The sequence below is a fragment of the Schistocerca gregaria genome, chromosome 7 (assembly GCF_023897955.1).
Source record: "Schistocerca gregaria isolate iqSchGreg1 chromosome 7, iqSchGreg1.2, whole genome shotgun sequence".
Lineage (NCBI taxonomy): Eukaryota > Metazoa > Arthropoda > Insecta > Orthoptera > Acrididae > Schistocerca > Schistocerca gregaria.
The window spans coordinates 546,326,442-546,350,195 of NC_064926.1; the positions used below are offsets into that span (position 1 = coordinate 546,326,442).

At 38.3% G+C, this 23,754-nt stretch overlaps 1 protein-coding gene across 3 annotated transcripts in view; it reads right to left on the reverse strand.

The window, feature by feature from the left end:
* The window catches only part of LOC126281359 (integral membrane protein DGCR2/IDD-like), an 844,874-nt gene that overhangs the window by 39,546 nt on the left and 781,574 nt on the right, over positions 1-23,754 (reverse strand). For all 3 annotated transcript variants that reach the window (XM_049980269.1, XM_049980267.1, XM_049980268.1), the window contains one exon: positions 21,573-21,721. In XM_049980269.1, coding sequence (XP_049836226.1) covers positions 21,573-21,721 — 149 coding nt within the window. The remainder of the gene's footprint in view (positions 1-21,572; positions 21,722-23,754) is intronic.

Consider the following 23,754-nt stretch of genomic DNA (forward strand, 5'->3'; position numbering starts at 1 on the left):
AGTTTGGAAGGTAGGAGACGAGGTACTGGCAGAAGTAAAGCTGTGGGTACCGGGCGTGAGTCGTGCTTCAGTAGCTCAGTTGGTGGAGCACTTGCCCGTAAAAGACAAAGGTCCCAAGTTGGAGTCTCGGTCGGGCACACAGTTTTAATCTGCCAGGAAGTTTCAGTAAATGAGTAGTTAATGTCAAGGACTGTGTCAAATAATGATCATCTACTTGGCAATTGGGTCGAACTGAGCTGTGTTACCCTCAACTTATACTTACTGTTCACATCATTTTTGTTTTAATTTCACTATGTACTAGAAAGGACAGTATCATTGGTAAATGTGTTGATGATTTATTTGCCACATGTTAATTAATGTGAATCAGTATGTACATGTTAGTTTACTGCACTCAAACAATCATCATCAATAAACATCATCAACTCAAACAAAGCACATCAGCTGAGAGTAGTATGCGACTAAACATATATACGTGCATAAATTATGTTAGATGAGACATGATTTGGGCATAAACCTTAGGCTGTTCGACATCAAATTGCGTTTAAAATGTTTAGAGTGCAAACTTAGTGGACAACCATTTTCAGTCAGATTGATGGAGGCATAGCTACCACAGGCATGGCATATTAGCACAGGTAAATAAGGTTGTGTTACAAGGTGTAACTTGACTAAAAGATAGGATCAGTTGATAGGACACATTCTGAAACATCAAGTGATCACCAATTTTATATTCGAGGGAAGTGTGTGTTTATGTGGGGGGGATGGGGGTATGGGGGTGGAGGATTGTAAAAGGAGACCAAGGGATGAGTACAGTAAGCAGGTTCAAAGGGATGTACATTGCAGTAGTTACTTGGTGATGAAGAGGCTTGCACAGGACAGAGTAGCATGGAGAGCTGCATCAAACAAGTATTCAAACTGAACATCACAATGAAAACATGCTGGCAAGATACTGTAGTTTGTCCTCAGAAAAGAACTGTTGACAGCACAATGCTAATTGTTGGGAAGTGATGTTCCTCAATTATTTTGAACTGCAGTGTTAAAATAAACAGTTAATTGAGATGTTATTATCCATAAACCACAATTACTGGGATAAAATGGTGAATTTCACCACCTTAAAAATATCTGAAAGTGAGTGAGTAATTCAAAGTTTAACATTAAAAACTGTGATAGTAAAAAAAAAAAAAAAAAACTACATATGGGAAAGATTTGAAATAGGTAGTCACTTCTGTCAGAGTGGTTCTAAGTATCCTCAATAAACACTTTGAAAACTTGTAGAAGGTCAATTTTCCAAAACTTAGATTATAATGAGAGACAGCTGAAGAGTCTATCATTAATATTTTATGTCTGGTTATGATGGAAGTAAAAGCAACTGAAATAGACTTTCCACATTTTCATTGTCTTAATTTTTAAAATAGATGAATATGTAATTTTAATTAAGTAAATAAGTGCTAAATAAATAAATTTATCTGGAATTATTTCCTGTTTGCATTTTGTAAGTAGTTAAGAGTGCAGTTATAAGTGGTCTTATGTAATTACACTGATGCAAATTTGGTCACAATGTGTGACACTAAGATATTAAATTCTGTCCCTAGAAAAATGTGCTGATAAGATCCTCATAGGCCAAGAGAATGAAGGATTAGGTGACGTGTTAAAAATTTCTTCTTCCCAAATAAAACAATGCAAAGTCCAGTATTATTCCTTCCCCAAATAATTTAGAGAACAGTTTGGACATTCAAATATTCTTAAAATTAAACCATATTCCTCTCTTTGTCTGTTAACATATGTGGTGCATAGCTTGTAAACTAACCTTTGTTCACTAACTGAATATAAACTGCAACCAGTTAAATGTAGCAAGCATTGCGTATTGGAGGGTCCCCTTTCTGCAGATGGCGGCGCATGCCATGCACTCACAGTAGTTCACGAAGTATGGAAGAAGATGCAGTCAGACTATACCCAACATATATATGAGTGACAAGCACTTTATTCCTTTGGGTGGCTGAACATAGGTACACTGAGGCAGTGTAGCTGACTTCATTGCCACATCTTACTGTCAATAGCTCCCATCTCCTCTTCTTCTCACCATCACATGTCTTGGTATTACCTCAACAAGGAGGAGTAAGTTAGACAATGAAACATTGTGCAGTGCGATCAGCTATAGGTGCTTCTTTCTTTTTTCACCACCACTACCTCATAGAATGACAAATTAGTCCCCTTTATGAGGAAAGGATGATATTTTGGAATAGTTTATCTTCTGAATAAATTGCTGTAAGGAGAAAGATCTCAGATAATTGGGCCAAACAAATAACTTTGCACTGCAAATATGTCTCACTTGTTCCAGTGCCCTCAAGCTTCACATCATGAATTCATTTGGTAAATGTTATTTCTCCTGTTTAGAAACATCTATGAATATTGTCACAGTTGTAATGATACTTTAAAATTTTATAAAATAATGAGTTAAAATGATATCCTGGAGTTTAGTCTCTCCTGTTTCTAAGAAAATTTAAAATATTACTGTACTTACTCGGTAACCAGTATGACAGCCATCACCAGCACTGGGTTACTATTAGTATTCAGTGCCAGAAAGGGGAACTTTGTGGAGATCCTAAGTGGCCTTACTGATCAATAACAGTCCATGAAATTTCCTTAAATGATAGTACAAGGAACAAGAAACTTCACTAACTTTGTTCCTCATAAGGCTTTGTGCTAGAAAGTAATGTATGAGTATAGAAAAACATTCACGAATCACCATATGTTTTGCTGTGGTCACTTTTTAAAAGTCAAGAAAATATGTCTATCAGATGCTGTCTTTATAGAAAGCGATGTTGTTTAGCTGCCAGCAGCAGAATTAGATTGTGAAACGTAGAGAAGTACCTTCTGAATCTTCCATGAAAGCATATAAGAAGCTCCCTATTGTATAGGATTCAAGCCAGGTAACACAACAACATTTACTCCAATGTCTTTCTAATACAGTTCATTAAGGCGATAATTCAATGACCACTGTGGTCCACCAAGTCCTCCCTTGGCTTGAGGGATGGGATAACAACTGTCTCCCCTGATGAGCTGGATGATTAACCTGTTTGCCTATTTGCATTAAAAATGTACAAGAACTTCCTCTGATTTGACTTACAGGTACAAGAGCACACTTTAATGGATTTGGTTGTTACTGAATGTTGTACTCTGAATCTCAGACAGTTTCCACATGGAGAATGATCAGGTATGCATCTCACTATTTGTGTATCATAAATCCAACCTGTCTCCATCCATGATGACACTGTATGATGAAAGTCAGAATTGTGGGTGGCACAAGTAATAGCCATAAAAGAGTATTCTACCATCAATTGCACATCTGGCAGTGTTGTTAGGAGCCAGTGCCCCCTCATTATGGCTGCTATACATTCTCCAATGCATGTAGTGGGAATCATCTTGAAGGCTTCCTATTCGTGAACCATTCTGGAATACTCACCATGGCAAAATTTTATCATAGCATTTTGGTAGCATCAAGTCAGACAAATTGCACCATAATTGGTTTTTAATTGTTAGAAAGTCATCATTGGACCTGCTTAAAAAGAACAAAAACAGATTTTCTGGTGTTGATTTTCTAGGAAATGAAAACTGGTTATGATCTGATTTGTGACTGATGTGACAAGAGGCTGAAAAAACACAAGAAATGAGTTTTATTTACAAGAAAGTTACTATGTTCTCCTTAGGCAGTATGATTAGTCCAAGTAATCTACCAAGAACTTTTCTCTTTCTCTTCAATAGTTCATCAGGTTGTAGTTCTTCAAAAAGTTGAGTGCATTTTTTTTCAGCCTTTAAACCAGTGCAGAGCAGTGTGCCTGAACATAAATGGACTGAAGCACTCTACCCATACTGTGTTCCGTACAGTTGTAGATGTTGTTACAAGGTTGTGAAACAGAGCCAGTTGGCTGTACATTGTTCAGTTTTTCTTTTCAATCATCCATTGAGGCAACTTATTCGTGGGCACTGCTTAATCTAGTAGGGGCATCCAGATTGAGAAATTGTTACTGCAGTGTAAATTTGTGACTACTTAACACTGGAGAATATCTGCCAGGATTGACAGCATCAAGAGATTAATGGCTGTGGTCAACTGGGGCACAATGCTTAAATTCAAGCTCTATCTGCTGTACAGAAGAGATGTTTTGATCTCTAAAAGGTGCTCAACTGCTCTACCATAGTAGCATGTTACTGCAGAATTCCATAGTACAATGTTGGCCTTAAAATATCAGCTCAAAAAGCATGATTAGGGATGCAATGTGGTAAGATGGTAAGATACTCACTTTCTACAGTGCCATAAGGAGATAGGAAAAGGAAAAATATCATAACGCGATTTGGTATTTGTGTTGTAGCTATTGATTAAGCTGTACAGTCTCATGAGGGATTACCATCTGACGTCCTGGATTGGCACATTCCTTCTTAACAGAACATTGTGAGTTAGCCTGTGTGGTAATAACAGTTGGTGGAGAAACCAAAAGAATGTTTTACAGCCTTAGACCAATGCTGTAGAAGGTGTATAGAAATTATGTCAGTGCAAATTCACACCAGCCATTTCATATATACTGATGATACAGTAGTGGCACCATCTGTAGCTGGATTCCAGCAAGACACACGTCGGTGTTTCCTATCACAGTAACTGAGGTATAGAGATGAGAATTCCATGTCACATGGAAAGTTGAATGACTACAACATTGTGAACAGCCAAAATACCTAAGGGTTAATTCAGACAGCACTCTGACCTCTGTAACCAAAACCAAAGCTGAAGTCTGTGTGGACAACATCATCAGGTTCTTATTGATCAGGAAATGTGATGACCATTCATGGTTGGTGTGAATATCTGTTATGTCACTGTGTGAATCTGTTATTAAGTATGCTGCTGCACTATGGAATGCCTATGCTCATGCAAAAAGAGTGGACAATACAATAAAAAATTCATTGTCAACTATGTTGGGATGCTTGAAGCTGATTTTGGTGCAGAAACTGTATTCACTCATCAGCACTGTACTCCCTCGTGTGCACAGAGATTTTACATTATTTAAACATAGAGAGTATGAAGATAGAAGACAATCTTTGTTACTAAAGCTCACTGGAAGACACTTAGAGTCCTGAAAAAGCTTCCTGCAAAGTACTCAGGTGTTATTTGATACCCATTGGCACCACCATGAGGGAGATATGAATGAACTAGATAGCCCACACATCCTTCCAACAGAAGAGCCTATCTGTGACCTATCTTGTCTGGTGGGTACCATATAGTATGCAGGAAGAGGTATACCACTGCAAGGGCAATGTGCAGAAGTGGGATCTCCTTCTGGCGAAGCAGACATTCTTTGTAACTGCTGCAACGTGCAAGGCCTGGGCCACCTGTTGATGAAATGCCATCTGCTGGATGCATCTTGCACATAAGAGGTTCTCTTTCTAAATAATGACAATGCCGTATCAGCTGCAAATTCATTGAAACAACTCATTTGATTGGACACAGGAAAGAAATAGATGTGTGGGACGCAACAGCAGCTGCTTGCAGGGAGAGGTACATTGTTATAACACTAACTTTAGCCTGCGCCCCACTTGAGATTGTCCACTCTGTTGAGATTATAACCTGTTAAAACAGGTCTGTCAGACTTGGTAGAACTGTTCTCTTCCAGCTTTCAAGCAGAGGAATGTACACTGTCCTTAAAATCCCAAATCCTTTACAATATTCTGGAATCCTATAATGCTCCACTGCAATGTGAGGCATTTCAATTTTTGCTCAATCTTTCAGTTTCCATCAAGCTGGCAATCCTTTGCCAGCCAGGGTTTAAAGTGAGGGTCTTGTTGGTTCTCTTAGTGAAATTTCATCTGAAGGTGCTTGAGGCACACTTGCTGATTTTTCCACATCTGTATGTGGTAGATTAGGTGATCTCAATTTGTTGCTATATTGTGCATTAGCTGATGTCTTGACTTTTATTTTGCAGAAATCCTCACATGTACAGATGTTTTTATTGACTTACACCAATGAAGTCTGAGGAGAAGTGCCAAACAGCTGCTGTGATTTTGACAACAGCTGCTCAGATTTGTAACTTTCAGTGCTGTTTACACAGAACAGTGACAAACTACACAAGTTTCCTGTCTAATATACACTCCTGGAAATGGAAAAAAGAACACATTGACACCGGTGTGTCAGACCCACCATACTTGCTCCGGACACTGCGAGAGGGCTGTACAAGCAATGATCACACGCACGGCACAGCGGACACACCAGGAACCGCGGTGTTGGCCGTCGAATGGCGCTAACTGCGCAGCATTTGTGCACCGCCACCGTCAGTGTCAGCCAGTTTGCCGTGGCATACGGAGCTCCATCGCAGTCTTTAACACCGGTAGCATGCCGCGACAGCGTGGACGTGAACCGTATGTGCATTTGACGGACTTTGAGCGAGGGCGTATAGTGGGCATGCGGGAGGCCGGGTGGACGTACCGCCAAATTGCTCAACACGTGGGGCGTGAGGTCTCCACAGTACATCGATGTTGTCGCCAGTGGTCGGCGGAAGGTGCACGTGCCCATCGACCTGGGACCGGACCGCAGCGACACACGGATGCACGCCAAGACCGTAGGATCCTACGCAGTGCCTTAGGGGACCGCACCGCCACTTCCCAGCAAATTAGGGACACTGTTGCTCCTGGGGTATCGGCGAGGACCATTCTCAACCGTCTCCTTGAAGCTGGGGTACGGTCCCGCACACCGTTAGGCCGTCTTCCGCTCACGCCCCAACATCGTGCAGCCCGCCTCCAGTGGTGTCGCGACAGGCGTGAATGGAGGGACGAATGGAGACGTGTCGTCTTCAGCGATGAGAGTCGCTTCTGCCTTGGTGCCAATGATGGTCGTATGCGAGTTTGGCGCCGTGCAGTTGAGCGCCACAATCAGGACTGCATACGACCGAGGCACACAGGGCCAACACCCGGCATCGTGGTGTGGGGAGCAATCTCCTACACTGGCCGTACACCTCTGGTGATCGTCGAGGGGACACTGAATAGTGCACGGTACATCCAAACCGTCATCGAACCCATCGTTCTACCATTCCTAGACCGGCAAGGGAACTTGCTGTTCCAACAGGACAATGCACGTTCGCATATATCCCGTGCCACCCAACGTGCTCTAGAAGGTGTAAGTCAACTACCCTGGCCAGCAAGATCTCCGGATCTGTCCCTCGTTGAGCATGTTTGGGACTGGATGAGGTGTCGTCTCACGCGGTTTGCACGTCCAGCACGAACGCTGGTCCAACTGAGGCGCCAGGTGGAAATGGCATGGCAAGCCATTCCACAGGACTACATCCAGCATCTCTACGATTGTCTCCATGGGAGGATAGCAGCCTGCATTGCTGCGAAAGGTGGATATACACTGTACTAGTGCCGACATTGTGCATGCTCTGTTGCCTGTGTCTATGTGCCTGTGGTTCTGTCAGTGTGATCATGTGATGTATTTGACCCCAGGAATGTGTCAAAGTTTCCCCTTCCTTGGACAATGAATTCACGGCGTTCTTTTTTCAATTTCCAGGAGTGTACATTTCAGCATATTTCCTACAGGTTGCATGACTGTTACAGTTTATTATGGTGTTCACATACCACTGGCATTTATATCATCTCATTGGACTAGGCACGTATAGTTATACCTATGATGAACAAAGCTAGCTTTCATATTGTTCTGGTAACACAGATGTGGTTAAGATGAGAATAAATGTGTCAGTTTCTTGATCTGGTCATTTACACTCTTCTGAACAATTGTTACATACAACCAAAGCTGGAAAATTCTCTTGAGATTCTTGCCATTTCACACAATGCTGGAGTGCATGTAGCTTATTGAATGTTGTTGAATGGTGAGCATTAACCTCTGAGAAATACTTCCTCTGATCACATACTGCCAATAAAGCCCAACAGAATTTACAGATCAGTCAACAGCAGATAAACACAATGAAATTTCATGTAACACAGGGGCATGCATGAAATCAGCATCTCCCTTTTGAAAATTAAAACCAGTTGATGATAACAGAAAATTGCTTTGGCTCTCAACTTATGATATGATTCTTTTCCAGAATATTAACAGTGGACTTATCAAAAAATGCATCACCAAAAAATGAGTCACCAATCAGTCTCTTAATGAGGAAATTCTGAACAACTTTCTCATTCAGGAACTGGGTGCAAGCCATGTTCTTGTAGTACTTTGTTGTTATAAATTATTAGTAAAGCTCCACTGTAACTCTTTTCAGCATAGTACAATTAAAGATCAAATACATCTAAGTATTACTATTTACAGTGCATGCAAAAGCAGTGTCTAACAACATTACCAAAAGTGACAGTGTTTGCAATAACAATTATGTGTAACCTGCAAAGTAAGTGCTATATATAGATTATGAGGAGAAGGCCAGCACATAAACTCTCTTGCCACATGCAACCTTGGCAAGAGCCATAGCACACAGAGCAAACTGTCCGGGTCACATCTAGTCCAGACTAACAGATGTCATCAAACAGATATCATAGTGTAATTAAAGCACATACCACAATGTTAACTCACTGTAATCATTTTCTGATACTTAAGAATTTACAACACTCAAATTAATGTCAATATACAGAGAACTATTAAACCATTTCCTACCTAATTGGGCATTCCCCTTCTGCATGTTAAAAGTAATAAATTTAAGAACAAAGATTAATTTTAGTAAATTTTCATGGCAAAATTAAATTTGCAAACACATTTTTACTTCATAGGTTTTGCTTGTGATAATATGGACCATTCCAACAGACAAGGCTATACTCATTTTATTAAAAGCAGAAGACTGATTTGAAATAAAGCTCCTAAAATCATATCTCATATATAACAATTCTGAAGTATATCAGTTCTGCATTTCCTTCTGAAAGTTGATTGTGTCCATTTATGTCAATGTAATTGCACTGTGTAGAAACTATACTCACTTTATTAAAAGCAGAAGACTGATTTGAAATAAAGCTCCTAATATCATATCTCATATATAACAATTCTGAAGTATATCAGTCCTGCATTTCCTTCTGAAAGTTGATTGTGTCCATTTATGTCAAGGTAATTGCACTGTGTAGAAACTTAAATATATCTAAAGAAAGGCCAATCAACTGGTTTTAACCTTGCCTTAAGATGGTAATCCTTGTCTACAATATTGCAAACTCTGTGCATAAATGTAATAAGATTAAATGCAAGATATAAAATTGATATTTGTTTTGTAATACTGTTTCACTTACTTCATTGCTGTTAGGATAAAATTGGCTTTCAATAGCGAGTAAATAAACATAATCATTTCAGACAGATTAAAGTGAAAGAAATGTAGTGGAAAAGTGAAGAATGACATTTCTGTGTCACACCTTTAGAAGCGTTCATTTTCCTTTTCAGCTAGAGTATGTTGCATTTTAATTTTCCAGAAACAAAAAGTAAATTGTTATCCAGTAACATATTGTTGATGCTAATGAATCTCGGGTAGCATTAACATAATCAATATGTACTGATCTCATTGGTAACACGTAGACCCCCTTGGAAGATGCATGGATGTATGATCCATTGTTGCTTCACTGAATCATAATGATTAGATGTCTTATTTATTGTAGATGAACAATAGCTGTATTATTATTATTATTACAAATGACTGCTTGGGGAATTATTGGAGATCATACAAATAAAGGAAGAAAAATTAGGGTCTAATATTGTATTAGTGTCTAAATCATTAATGGTGGGAGAGAGACAAAAGATAAAGTTGTATCATGTACTCCACAGTTCTTTTCTTTTGAGAAAATGTGTTCTAAAGTACAACAAAGTAATCATAAAGGCACTTACGGGGAAATAATGGCACTAGATATAAATTGAAACCACATTAGACTTAGCCCAGAAATTATGTGTTCACTTATTTCTGTTGTATTTACATTCTTAAATTCAAGCACTTTGGTAAAACGTTCACAAAATGTATTTAATGTAATTCAGCTGGCATGGTCCTAAACATAAATATCTCACACTAACTAGAATAAGAAATGTATTCTGGTTGAAACTTCCACTGAAAAGTTAGTTAAGTTACTAGTGCTCATCAGTGTACAGATACTCTTCAATAATGTAACATGCAAAATGTGCTTTTGAATATGGAGAGTGATTGTCGGTCATTTATGTATAGGTGAACCTTTCAGCTACTTTTAATGTCAGTATTCGTTGAAATAAATATATGAATGATGACTCCTTCATATTTCTTCTGTTGTTTGTACAAGACAGGTCTAAGTAATGCACAACTGAGCTATATAAAAATTCAGATGAGTTAACTTACCAGTAATACAGCAATGAAAATAGTTTTATTACCAATAATGTTCATCTGGACTTTATTCAAATTTCTTCACTTTGCTGATATACATAAAACATTAAATATATAAACTCATCTAACTGTGTTTCTTTCTTTCCCCATAGAGACATTTCTTGGTTTCACTAAAGGTAAACTTTATTCTTCTCACTCAGTTCAAGAAGTGACTCCCACATTATTCTGAGTAAATCGTGCAAATGATCTACACAACATATTACTAACTGTTACCAGTTCATCCACTTAGGTGCGATTCACACTCAGATGATATGATATGCAGCACAATGCACTGCAATAAAGGTTGTGTGACATGACAGTTGTCAGTGCAACACTCATGTTCCAACTGTGGTGATACAATATATGATACAATACGCAATGTGACCTGGGTTACAACAAGGAACAAGACAGCATGAAGCACATTTTTGTTTAAGTTGTAATCATGAGCTCCTTTACAAAAGGTTATAATTATTTAAAGCTCAAAAAACTGAAAAAGGAAAGGAGGTAATGGATGCATTCATGCAATGCTATTAACATCAAACATATTTTGGCCATGGTGTTTTGTCCCTCTTTCAACACGAGCACAAATTCTGAAATTTATACAGAATGAGTCCAGACAGTTTCCACTTTTTGGAGCCACAAAGGAGGATGCAAATATTTGGCTTGCTTTCCTTCTGCTCAGAAGGCAAGTTGGTGAAAGTCTGTGAATGAAATTAAAAATTCTACCATTTAGTGTTGTACCTTATTCAATGAGGTACACATATAAATAATGTTTAAAGCTAAAAAGCTAGAACTGTTCAATATCCCTTTCCACCCTAGCCTTCAGGATCATGTGGATTCAGTTTTAAATTTGTTGTGGCTCAACTATATCCACTTTCCTGTGTAACACCGGACTGCAACGATTCTGCGAGTTCGCAGCTTCCGTTTGGCAGTTGTTTTGTTCAGTATTCTGACCACCAGAGCATAAAAGATCATTTTAAGCTTCAACAGAAAGACAAAGCCATTGGTCACCGAGATAAATAAAATATATTTTCCTATATTTCGCTATTTTCAGGCCATTCCTGCATTATTTTAGGGTGAGAATGTTTCATTTAACTTGTGAAAGGTGTCCAAACACATATATGAAGGTCCTTTTAGATATTATACTTTTTTTATTTTGAATAGCACAATCATGCTAGCAACTTTTTGAATAAACTATTGCCATGAGAACTTTTTCAGTATTTTTACGTAATTCCAGAGGTCATAAAGTATAAAAACTGATACCTATCAGATAAACTTCCAAAAAAAATTTCTCTCAGGTAGGAAAGGAATATCTTAAACTAGAATGTGATTTATCTTCAGATGAATTCACAAGAAATACTGCCAGACTTGAAGCTAGATAAGTCACCATTGATGTTGTGACAGAGGCTGACACAAGGATAGACAGTGTGTTTGAAATGTAAGAAGCCTATCATCAAGGCAAAAACTCCAACGTCTCCATCTTGCTTTCATTCAGCTGCTCATTCAAAAGTGACATATATTTTACCTTTATAAAACTCTTCTACACCTGTCACTAAGTTTCATCAAATCAGGGAGTTGGCAAATGACTTCTTGGTATCACTTGCTAGCTTAACCTCTTCTTTTGAGGGGTGATGGTCGTACTACCACATCAAATGCACTTATATCACTTGCTCCTTCTGACATTTGGCAATTTTCCATTTCCTGAGGGTCTGTGCAGACAGCATTGCATTAAAATTTCCCTGTCGTCTTCATCTTCCTCAAATGGTGGTACATGTCCAGAAGAAGGAGATCCCTTCATAAATAGGTGAAGAAATGAGAGATTAGGTGAGTGGCAAATGATATGTTTCTTGACTATATACAAATTTTATTGTAAGCTGCATGTTTAAACATACTTAAAGTGGGGCTTGACCTATTTGTATAATTGCTATTAACGTTTTCAGATCCTTAAATCTTGGTGTTTTTGCAATTGATATTACCAGAGATGGTGCCTGGTGACAACTGGCAACACACTGCAAGATTTCAGCAGATGGTCGTAGTGGTCATGCAGGACAGCAGCACAGATAATGTTGCATGCTCGCAGGGTCCAGCCTCCACCATCTGCTGCCGCGAAGGGCAACCTTCTACAGATTGGATGTAGGAAAATCCCATAGCAGCCAACCAGTTTTGGTTCAGTTGCACATGGGCCAGAGAACAGACAACACCATATCCTACCTCTCCTACTTTTTATTCAGTGTTGATGTATATCAGATTATATGTCAGGATTGATCAAAGTTAAGTGATCAAAGTTAAGTTTACTGATGAAAGTTAAATCTTTGCCATGTTGCACAACTTTGAAGGTGACAGCTTGCTGCTTTGCTACTCCTGGCCACCTGGATTCCTACACATAGCAAGGCGGGATACAACACAAATAGGGGTTCTTCCATTTCAGTTGTGAATGATATAGTTTTTAGAATATGACTAAAGTCTTACAATCACAAACCAAAACTGTGAGTCTGCTGCCTCGGGAACCACTATCCAACCCCTATCCTACAAAATATTTTATATTCTGTAAAGATTCACTAATAAATTTTGGCTCACATCACCGTAAGGCAGCTTCATTCAATGTCTGATATTTCTCAGTCATAAAAGTAATGCATACACTACACATTAAAACCACAACACCAGGAACTATGGTAAATAAGTAATTTTTACGTGTTTTGTATATACAATATTGCAGGGAGAACACAAGATCAAGTTTTTTGCTGATTTGGGGTTTACATGGTCAGAAATGTATTCACATAGTTCTGGCAGCAACCATGGACCAGGTCTTTAGTACCACAACACTTGCCCTATTTTTGCAGATATCAGATGTATCATATGCAGTGAGTGCCTCTGTAGGCAAAGGGTTAGTTTTGCTGTCTTTGTTGCATAAGGACCCAGTTTCGATTCCCAGTACCTCCTCGGATTTTTTCTGATGGTGAGAGGTCTGGAATGGGGTCCACTCAGCCTTGTGCAGCCAAATGAAGAGTTGGTCAAATAAAGAAGTAACAGCACTGTGAGGATTCATCTAGTGGCAAAAACAGCTGGAAAGATTGGTGACATGTCAACATTTCCCAAGATCATAGATACTCCTTTTACTGCCTAGTAGGTAGCAGTCACTCAGTCGATTGGAATAGACATAAGATAAAATGTGTGAGTGGTGTGTATGTTTACATTTATTTGTAGCTGCAGTGGTGTATAATTGTTGCTGCTATGGTTGAAAATTAAAGGAGAAATAGTTACTCTTCATAGTCGGGTACCACAAAGTCACGTGATGAGAGAGGCAATGTATATCTATGAAAAAATAATCCTGCTCCACACAATTTTTTTCTCATCAGCACCTCCACTTAGGTAGTCCTCTCAGGGGCATCTGAATATGGCCTAATCTGGAATCTCCTGCCAATGGAGAGATCACATTGACCTTTTTCAACTACAAGCAACTTTTCATATGGATACAAATTACATGTCTTTAATACAGTGCTTTGCCTTCTGCATTCCCATTCCATGGATCACTGTAGATTTTTATGCCTTCAGGACCAATTTCACACCACAATGGCTAGAGTGTGCTATGAAGCTCTATTCCTCTGCCTTTTTTGTGAATGCTGTTGGCAAAATGAGAGTGACTTCTTACATGGGAAGTGTTCGGCCCCCTTTACTGATGATTTTTGCTCGAAATAAAAGCAGTGACTGTGATTCTACATCTACATGATTACTCTGCTATTCACAATAAAGAGCCTGGCAGAGGGTACACTGAACCACCTTCATGCTGTCTAAAATACCGTTCCACTCTCAAACGACACGCGGGAAAAATGAGTACTTAAATTTTTCTGTGTGAACCCTGATTTCTCTTATTTTATCATGATGATTATTTCTCCCTATGTAGGTGGGTGCCAACACAAGTTTTTCACAATTGGAGGAGAAAACTGGTGATTTAAATTTCATGAGAAGATCCCGTCACAACGAAAAATGCCTTAAATACAGGATGCAACATCATTTGATAAGTAATCGAGAACACCACCCTTAGACCCAATGATCAGTTACTGAGTACACTTCATTTATTGTGTTATTTGCATTTGCCACTTCACTTCTCACTGGGAGAATGAACATGTATTTCTGAAAGCAAGAAGGGCTTTTATTCAGTTTTTGTGTTTCTGTAGGCAGTACTGGGTGTTTCACCCCCGGACATCCATTTGTCCCTGTGAATTTAACAAATTCAATGATTTTCTTTACTTTACTAAAGGTAAGGGCCTCATTTGTTACACATCCTCTCATCAATCCTCTTGTAGTGAGTTCTGTCCTGAGTGTGATCCACAGATTCATTATCCATACTCAGCTTTGCCACTGTGCCTTATCTTGTCCTTGATCTTCCTTTTTTTCTAATTAAAAAAAATATTATGAATAATAACATGGAAGGGGTCTTTAATATTAGTCTGATTAGTGTGAATTTTTGTTGTTGTGTTGGCAATCATGTCTGTTAGCTATACTGAATGTGTACAATGTTAGCCATACTGAATGTTTAGTTTGGACAAGAAGAGAATAGAAGCTTTTGAAATGTGGTGCTACAGAAGAATCCTGAAGATTAGATGAGTAGATCACGTAACTAATGCGGAGGTATTGAATAGGATTGTGGAGAAGAGTAGTTTGTGGCACAACTTGACAAGAAGAAGGGATTGCTTGGTAGGACATATTCTGAGGCATCAAGGGATCACCAATTTAGTATTGGAGGGCAGCGTGGAGGGTAAAAGTCGTACAGGGAGACCAAGAGATGAATACACTAAGCAGATTCAGAATGATGTAGGTTGCAGTAGATACTGGGAGATGAAGAAGCTTGCACAGGATAGAGTAGCATGGAGAGCTGCATCAAACCAGTCTCAGGACTGAAGACCACAACAACAACAGTGTTGTCAGATGTCAAGATTACTTTGTTTGCTTAAGAGTGGCAATCACTGATTTTTTAAAAAAAATGGATCAGAGAATTTGCATTAAATTTTGACATAAAATGGAATAAAATGAAACAAAGTTTTAAGAATATTGAATATTGCTTTTGAGGGGTGTGTTATAAGTAAAACAATGGTTTATGAATGGTATAAGCATTTCCAAGATAGCCATGAACAAGTTGAAGATGATGAATATTCTGCACAACAACAACCAATGAAAGTATGGAAAAACTGAAAGAAATAATTCTGAATGATCGCCAAATCACAAAAAGAGGAGCTGCTGAAGATGTTGGCATATCAACTGACTCATAACATGGAATCTTTTTGGATGTTTTGGGTATGAAATGTATGACAACACAATTTCTCCCAAGGTGTTAAATTTCAAGCGATACAGTGACAACCAGAAGTTGTTCAGGACTCACTAAATGAAGTCATTAATGATACAGAACTACTGAGACATGTCATAACAGGGGATGAAACATGGCTGTATGGATGTGATGTAAAAACTAAGGCTCAATTGTCACAGTGGAGGCATTATGGATTGCCAAGACTAACAAAAGCTCGGCTAGTGCAGTTGAATGTTCTACACATTGCTTTCTTTAACAGATTAGTGTAGCACAAGTTCTTGCCAAAAGGTCAAACAATGCATTAAGAGTACTACCTACAAATAGAATGCTGTCTGCTGGCAGCAATCCACCCGCATTTGTGGCGAAACAAGTCATGGCTTTTGCAGATGAAAGTGCATCTGCTCACACTTTGTTTTTTAGTGAATTTTTGGGGAACTTGCAATGATGACCCGACCTCCATGTATGACAAATATGACATGTGTGAAATTTTTTCTGTTTCCAAAAATAAAGGAAACTTTATTTTTTTTTACTATTTAGATTAGATTAAAAGCAAATTGCTGAAAAGGCTAAATGCTATCCCAAAGATCGAGTTCAGAAGTGTTTCAAGGATTGGAAGTATTAGTGTATAATATAAAATGTGGACTATGTAAGAGGAGATAACATTAATGTAGATGAATAAATAAAATAATTTCCAATAAATGAAAATTCCTGTACCTTTGAAACAGCCTCATAATCTCCTGGTTTATCAATTTAAAAATTGTTGTCGGTTTACACTGCATTTTTAGTACTTTTTTTCTCGATTCTCAGCTGCATTGAGTGATCATTGAAAATTTTTCTTTTGTGTTTATTTAAATTCCATTCTTGAGTTAAGATTGTGTTCTAACTGTACCAACATCATTTCCTTTTGGGACCTTTCTCCTCAGCATAATCTCTTATTAGATTCTTTCATTTTTCTTTTTTCTCCCTTACTTCACTTTTTTTATACTTAGTTTACCAGTTAACCATGTTACTCCACATTCCTGCTACTCCACATTTTTATTTGTGGTGATTAATATTCTTTTCCTAATAGGTAAATGAAATGAAATGATGGCATGGCACTGATGGCCGGGAGGCCCCATCTGGGGAAGTTCAGCAGCTGGGTTTAACTCTTATTTCAGGTGATGCCACATTGGGCAGCTTGTGCGTCGTAAATGATGAGATGATGAGGATGACACAACACCCAGTCCATGGGCAGAGAAAATCTCCAACCTGACTGGGAATTGAACTTGGGCCTGCTGCATGGTAGACAAGCATGTTACCACTCATCTAAGCCGGAAGGCTGTAAATGAAAATGGCTCACTGGTTTCACTGATTCCCTTAATGACAGCTAGCATGCAAAATAGACAGAAAAACTTTGGGAATGAATCTTTCACTCTGCAGCAGTGTGAGATCTGTTTTTAAACTTCCTGACAGATTAAAACTTGTGGCAGACTGGGACTCAAGCCTAGGACATTGCTTTTCATGAACAGTACTCTTATAGTTACAGCTATCCAAGCACGGCTCATAAACCATCCTCACAGATTTACTTTCTCCAGTAACTCTCTCCTGTCTTCCAAACTTCTCAAAAGTTGTACTGTACGCTTTATAGGACTAACAGTCCTGAAACAAATCTCTCTGTAATGCAATAATGTATTCATCTGCTAACGTCATGATTAAATGAAATCTTGTTGCAGAATAAAGTCCAGCTATTCTTATATTCCTTAATTTGCATTTAATTTATGCTGTCTCTTAAATCCTGCATACATCTCTGGTGCTTTCATTGTCAGTTATCATTGTATGCCAGCACTGCTGAAAATGGTACAGTGGTACTGCCTCCAGGGAATTCACATTACTAGTTAATTTTGCATATGCTGTCTCCACTAACACCTTGCAAGAATCTATGCATTTAGTGTCCTACAGTATTTCTTTGTAATGTAAATTACTGGGATGGGCACCAAGTTGCTCTTGTGAAAAACCCATAAATAAATACTTGCAATATACCTTACTAGAGAAAACTATTTCCTTCCATTTGTAGCAATATTTGTCATATCTTAATGTTAGACAGTTAAATTTATTTGATCTTAAAGCCAATTCCAAGCATCCCGTTGTGGGTGATTATTTTGGTGGCTATAGTAACAACTTGTTCAGCTTGATAAATTGGCGTTTCTAACATAAATACGAATTACACGAAGGTGATTTGTTAAGTCAGGTAAAAAAAGCAAGAAAAATGTTTGTTTTGTAAAGAACTCACTTTACTTCTTGATATGGTCTCCTTTGATGAGTATACCCTTGGTCCAGGGATTTCCAGCTTTTTCATCTAACTGAAAAAATAGGTTCTGTCAAACTCTGCAAAATATTCATTGGCTGCAACTGTCATTCCTCATTTGATGAAAATTTCTTCCCAGCAAGCCAAAGTTTCAAGTTAGGGAAAAGGAAAAAGCCACTTGGGGCTAAGTTTGGTGAATAGGGTGGATGAGGAACCAATTCAAAGCCCAATTCATGCGCTTTCACCATTGTTATTGCTGATGTGTTGGATGGTGCATGATCCTGGCGAAAGAGCACTTTCTTGCATATGAACCTTTGTCTTTTCTTCAGCCAATGCAAGTTTCAGATGATCCAACAATGAAGTGTGGTAGGGTCCAGTTTGATTCTGCCTTTTTCTATGAGGAATACTGCTTGGAAATCCAGAACAGGGTGTATATGTGGACAAGAAAAAAAAATTCCAATTTTTCCTGATTAAAAATACACTCTTTTTGGTTGAAAAGGCACTTTTTCTGAGTAAAAATACAGTATAACCCACATGAAAGTACATTTTTTCAGTGTTAAGTGGCAATATACTTTCCCTTGGAGCTGTAAAACATATCAATCCCTTCATTGGTAAAGGTCTTATACACTGGCATTGGACTTTCTGGCACTCCCAGCAAAAAACAACACATTCTGTAATTACCTTTAATACACGGCAATATGTACACTGCATATTCTGGTACTACGAAAGTATAAATATAAATTCACCATATAAAGCACGGTAGTTTCCACACACAGAACACCAAAATATAGGTAGTGTGCGGCCCATGCTATGATACGGAAACAGAGACCATAGTAAGGCTCTGAGTGGCCTGGCAGTGAACTTCAAATTTGGGAAAATATGGTGTAATAATATGTATTCCTGCTTTGCAACATATGACTACTGGATGATATTTTTCATCAAGAAGGGCTAAGTTTTCATGCATAATATTAGTCGTAAATTTTTTTTTTTTTTTGCTTTTTTTCTGATCATGTGCTTAGGTAGAATCCTAAGAGCACAGCTTAATTTGCACAAGCTGAATATTTCTGAGAGGCACAATTGTAAATTTCACTGCTGTGCACCGAGCATTTCATCAGTTACCTGGCTGAATACATATTCCGTCAAGCAACATATTCTGTCAAGCACATATTTCGTCAAGCAACTTTTCCATAGAAAAGCTAATTAGGTGTCAAATTCCTCAAGAACTCACCTTGCACTTTTTTTGAAGGATGATTACACTTTCTGCCGTTGTTACTGCATAATTTGTAATCTATGAAAGAATTGACATAAATATGAAAACTAATCTTGAAGATTGACCTCTGTCAGTGTGCTACTCTTAAAGATATATCAAACACGAATGTGCTAGTAAAATTTTAAATGATGGCACATATGGCTAGTGTTCTGAGCCTGAAATTTTTCTAAGTGGCTAGTCCTCAAAGTGTTAAGTTCTGAAAGACCAGATGTTACATAGTTTAAGAAATTCATTGCACATTCTCAATGTACAATAATTCATCTTGCGTAAAAGGAAATTCAATAAGTAACAATGCTTCTCAAACCACAATTCCCAATATTTTCCTGTGACCTCTTAGAGACATATACAGTTATGATGTCAAACTCTTTTAAAGTATTTTGCTGTTATGAAGTATTGTATTGTCTTTTTCTTAGAGGCTTTGACACATTTTGCTCTCGGCAGATGATTGTATGTGCACTGTGTTTTCTTGTTATAAATAGTGCATTTTCTTTGTGACTTAAGTTTTATTTTGATGTTATTCTCTCATTTATGTTTAATTGATGCAGTATTATTCTGCAGTGGTGGTCTAAAGTCAAATTCTTTTATAGAACTGCAACTGAAAATAAAATAATGGAAAATTCCTGGAAACCTAAAAAATCCCTGACCGTTTCCTGGTTTTGTCCCAGATGAAAAAATTCCTGGGTTTTTCCCAGATTTCCTGGTTGTGCTGTGGCATATACACCCTGCCTAACAACAGTGGCCATCACCTCACCAGCTGACAAAATGGTCGCTACTCTCATTGGTGCACTTTTTTCAACCTTTGTCCACTGTTTTGACTGCCATTTTCACTCTGGTGTGTAACAATGGATCCAGGTTTCATCAACAGTCACAAATCAGTGCAAAAAAATCTTGCAGATTCCCATTAAACATTGTTAGATATTGTGCTGAAATGCTGTACTGGATGCACTTTTGTTAGACTGTGAGCAACTGTGACACCCATCTCTCACATAGCTTCTTCATAGCCAATTCTCCATGCAGGATATTATGCCCTAACTCAGCTGATGTGCCTACAGTCTCAGCAATCACACGAATTTTTATTCAACAATCTTGTATTACCATATCATGGATTTTGTCAATTATTTCCTCTGTGGTGATCTCAATTGGGATGGCCAGAGGACGCTTTACCTTCAGAGCTTGACCAACCATGTTTAAATTCATTAATCCAAAAGTAAATGGTCTTCAATGTGGGTGCACAGTTTTCATGAACTACATCAAATTCTGTTTTGATTGGTGCAGCAGGTCTACCCTTCAAATGAAAGTGTTTGATAAGAGCACAAAACTCAGTTTTCTTGATTTTCAATTGCAGTCATTAAACTGATCAATTCAAATGGCTGTCAATAATGAACTGCATTCAGTACATTGTTAAAATCCTTTATATGATATTTGGAATAAAACAGCATACCTACCATGAAGGCACAACAAAAATGTTCCATTCTGTCATGGAAATTTACCAGACTTATCAAACCACCCTCACATAATATGCATTATATAAGTACATTATGCATATTTCCATTTGTAGCAATATCTTAATATTATATTATTAAATTCTATTGATCTTAATGCCAATTTCAAGAATCCAGATGTGAATCATTGTTTTGGCTGTTACAGTAATAGATTATTCAGCTTGACAAATTAGTTTTTCTGACAAAAATACAAATTATACATTATGCATCACTCAGAACATTCCTCAAGATGAGAAGTGACATTCTGTTATCATGAAGTAGGAAAATTCTGGAAGTAGGAAAATTCTTGAAGTAGGAAAATTCAAGAAGTAGGAAAAATCAGGAACTGGCCTACATGTGAAAGCATTATTGTTGCTACAGTTTTAATTGGTGGTAAGTGGGAATGTGTATGACCCTAAGTCATACTTTGAAAAATATATAATTAGACAGTTACACAGAAAGATCAGATAATTAGTTCTAAAAATGGCTGTTGGACAACTGAAACTGGTAACAGTGTGAAAACATTTGGTGACTGTGTTCGTAAATAGTGCTGAAATTGAGAACTTAGATTAAATTAGCACTTTGTAACATGTCAGCATGTTGTAGATATAACAAACTCCAGAACAAGTAGTATTGGTTGTTTACTATGGACTGCTTATCTTAAGATTGGCATCATTATGCTAAAACCCTTCTGAGCTACCTTCATACATGACTATATTCATTGAAGCAGATGAATCCTGACTACAATGGCTTTCATATGCAATCTCTGTATTGTGTGTTTGTACGCATCTCAACTATTACAGTACCAAGGTAAGCAATGAGAGCTTCTGTGCTGTTTCAAGTGATGTGATGTGCTGTGGTGCAGAAGGAAAGAAATTCAGGAAACTGTGTTGCTCACATATGGCGGATCACAGTAGATCGCCCTACACCACATGGGCTCACTGTGGTAACAAACGCACAGCGAGCAGGGGCTTGGACCTGGCACATACAGCAGACCGTGCTCCACCGTGCGGCCCTCGAAGTCTGTGCAGTCCTCCTCCATGGCCTCTGCAAAGACAGCAGAACATGTCATGTCTATAAAAAAAGTTTAAACAGACAATGTAAACAACAAGTTGGAACATCATATAAAAGATTTTGCCTGAAATTTAGCAACTTCACTAATATGAAGCCATCGCAGAAACTGTACGAGGTTAAAGTAAAGCAGGATTTCCATTTATTTTGTTGTTATTGGTCTGATGAATCTAATAAAACATGTCGCAGACGTGTATCTGCAGTAGTTTTCCAGGACATCCAGAGAAGCAAAGATTATTACACAAGTAAATTTGTGTACTTTACATCAAGAACATAGAAACGTTTATGTCAATGTTGGCAACCATTGGTCAGTTGTTTCAGACGTTTCCTAACCTTGAAAAAAGTTATTTTTCTGTATAGTTCAGTGAAAGAACATAATCACATAGTAACTGTTGTAGTTTGTAGAGTATTTATGAAATAGGGATGCCTTTCAAATTTATGACAGAGGAATACTCCGATATGGTGTTCATTTATGGCAAATGTGATGGTAATGCTACGGCTGCAGTTAAGGAATATCGCGTACGTTATTCAACTCTAAGGATTCTGAATGCACGAACCATTAGTGGAGTATTTCAAATCTTACGGGAGATAGTGGAGTATTTCAAATGTTACGGGAGACATAATCTGGATGTTCTGCAAAACTACTGCAGATACACGTCTGGATTCACTAGACCAATAACAACAAAATAAATGAAAATCGTGCTTTACTTTAAACTTGTACAGTTTTGCGATGGCTTCATATTAGCGAAGTTGCTAAATTTCAGCCAAAATCTTTTATTAGTCGTGACTCTGTAACTAAACATTTGAGCACATACGTTTATATGAACTTCTTTCTTTAGTTTTACTTGTAAAATAACATATTAAAATATTTGCATATCTTCGTGAATCACCCTGTATTTGGTCTGTCTTATGGGAGGACATTAGCAGAAAAAAATTCTGGACCACGTGGAACATTTGCATTTTGTCAAGGACACACAGAAAACAAATAAAATAAAATAAAACGTTGAAAAAGTCCATTACTGCAGAAGCAGCGGGCGTAGGTTGATTTCCGATATCATCAGATGACACCATAGGCAGTCCGCTTTCTGTGCATACTGCAGCATATTCGGGCTCTTAGATCTCCTCGCTCGGCACAGTTGATCACTGCCGTCACCAACGCACTCGGGACGTGGTTTGCGGCTGGTTTACACGCAAGCACGTGACACGCACCCGTGGCGAGTATTCGATTTTGATCAGAAAGTCGCCCGAGTCAGCCGCAGCAGAGAGTAGGCGCCAGCGATCGCGCGTTACAGCGTGCATGTCTAACGGGCGTTCTCGAATGCGTCCCTCCTACGTTCATCACGCGCTCGCTAGTGCGACGAGGACGTTCATTACACTAACAAGCTGACAGCAGACACCAGCCGTGCTGCTCCAGTTGCTGGTCGTTTCGGGTAGCACTCTGCATGTTCCTTCTGAATAAGACAACAAGACGGAACTTGACGCAGATAGAAATTCGAGACAGCTTCAGGGATAATTTCTTTTGTAATGTAAAACCTGCTATGAAATTGTGAGGCCATCCGACATGCTTAACTGCAGTGGAACCTCGCATAGCGAGCATAACTCGTTCCAGAATCTTACTCTTAGCGCAAAACACTCGTTAAACAAAGCAATTTATTCTGTACAAATTAATGCAAAATACGATAGTGCACTCCATGGAGAAAAAGTACTAATAGTTTTGTCTTATTCGTACCATTTATTCAAAGAAAATTATGCGTACAGCATTATGTACTTTTATTATTCGCAATGCATAACTAATTCTTTTTTACTAGGAAGCTATCTACAGTCATTTGTTTCTGCCGACGCTTCAACACTTGGCAAAAATGCGACATAGCGTTATCCTCAAATAAATTTGTAACGTGCCTAGCCACTGCTTTATTCGGGTGGCGATTTTCAGTGTATGATGCAATCGATTCCCATGCTTTCAGCATTTCTCTTATGGCGTCAGAAGATTGCTGCTTTGCTGTTACCGC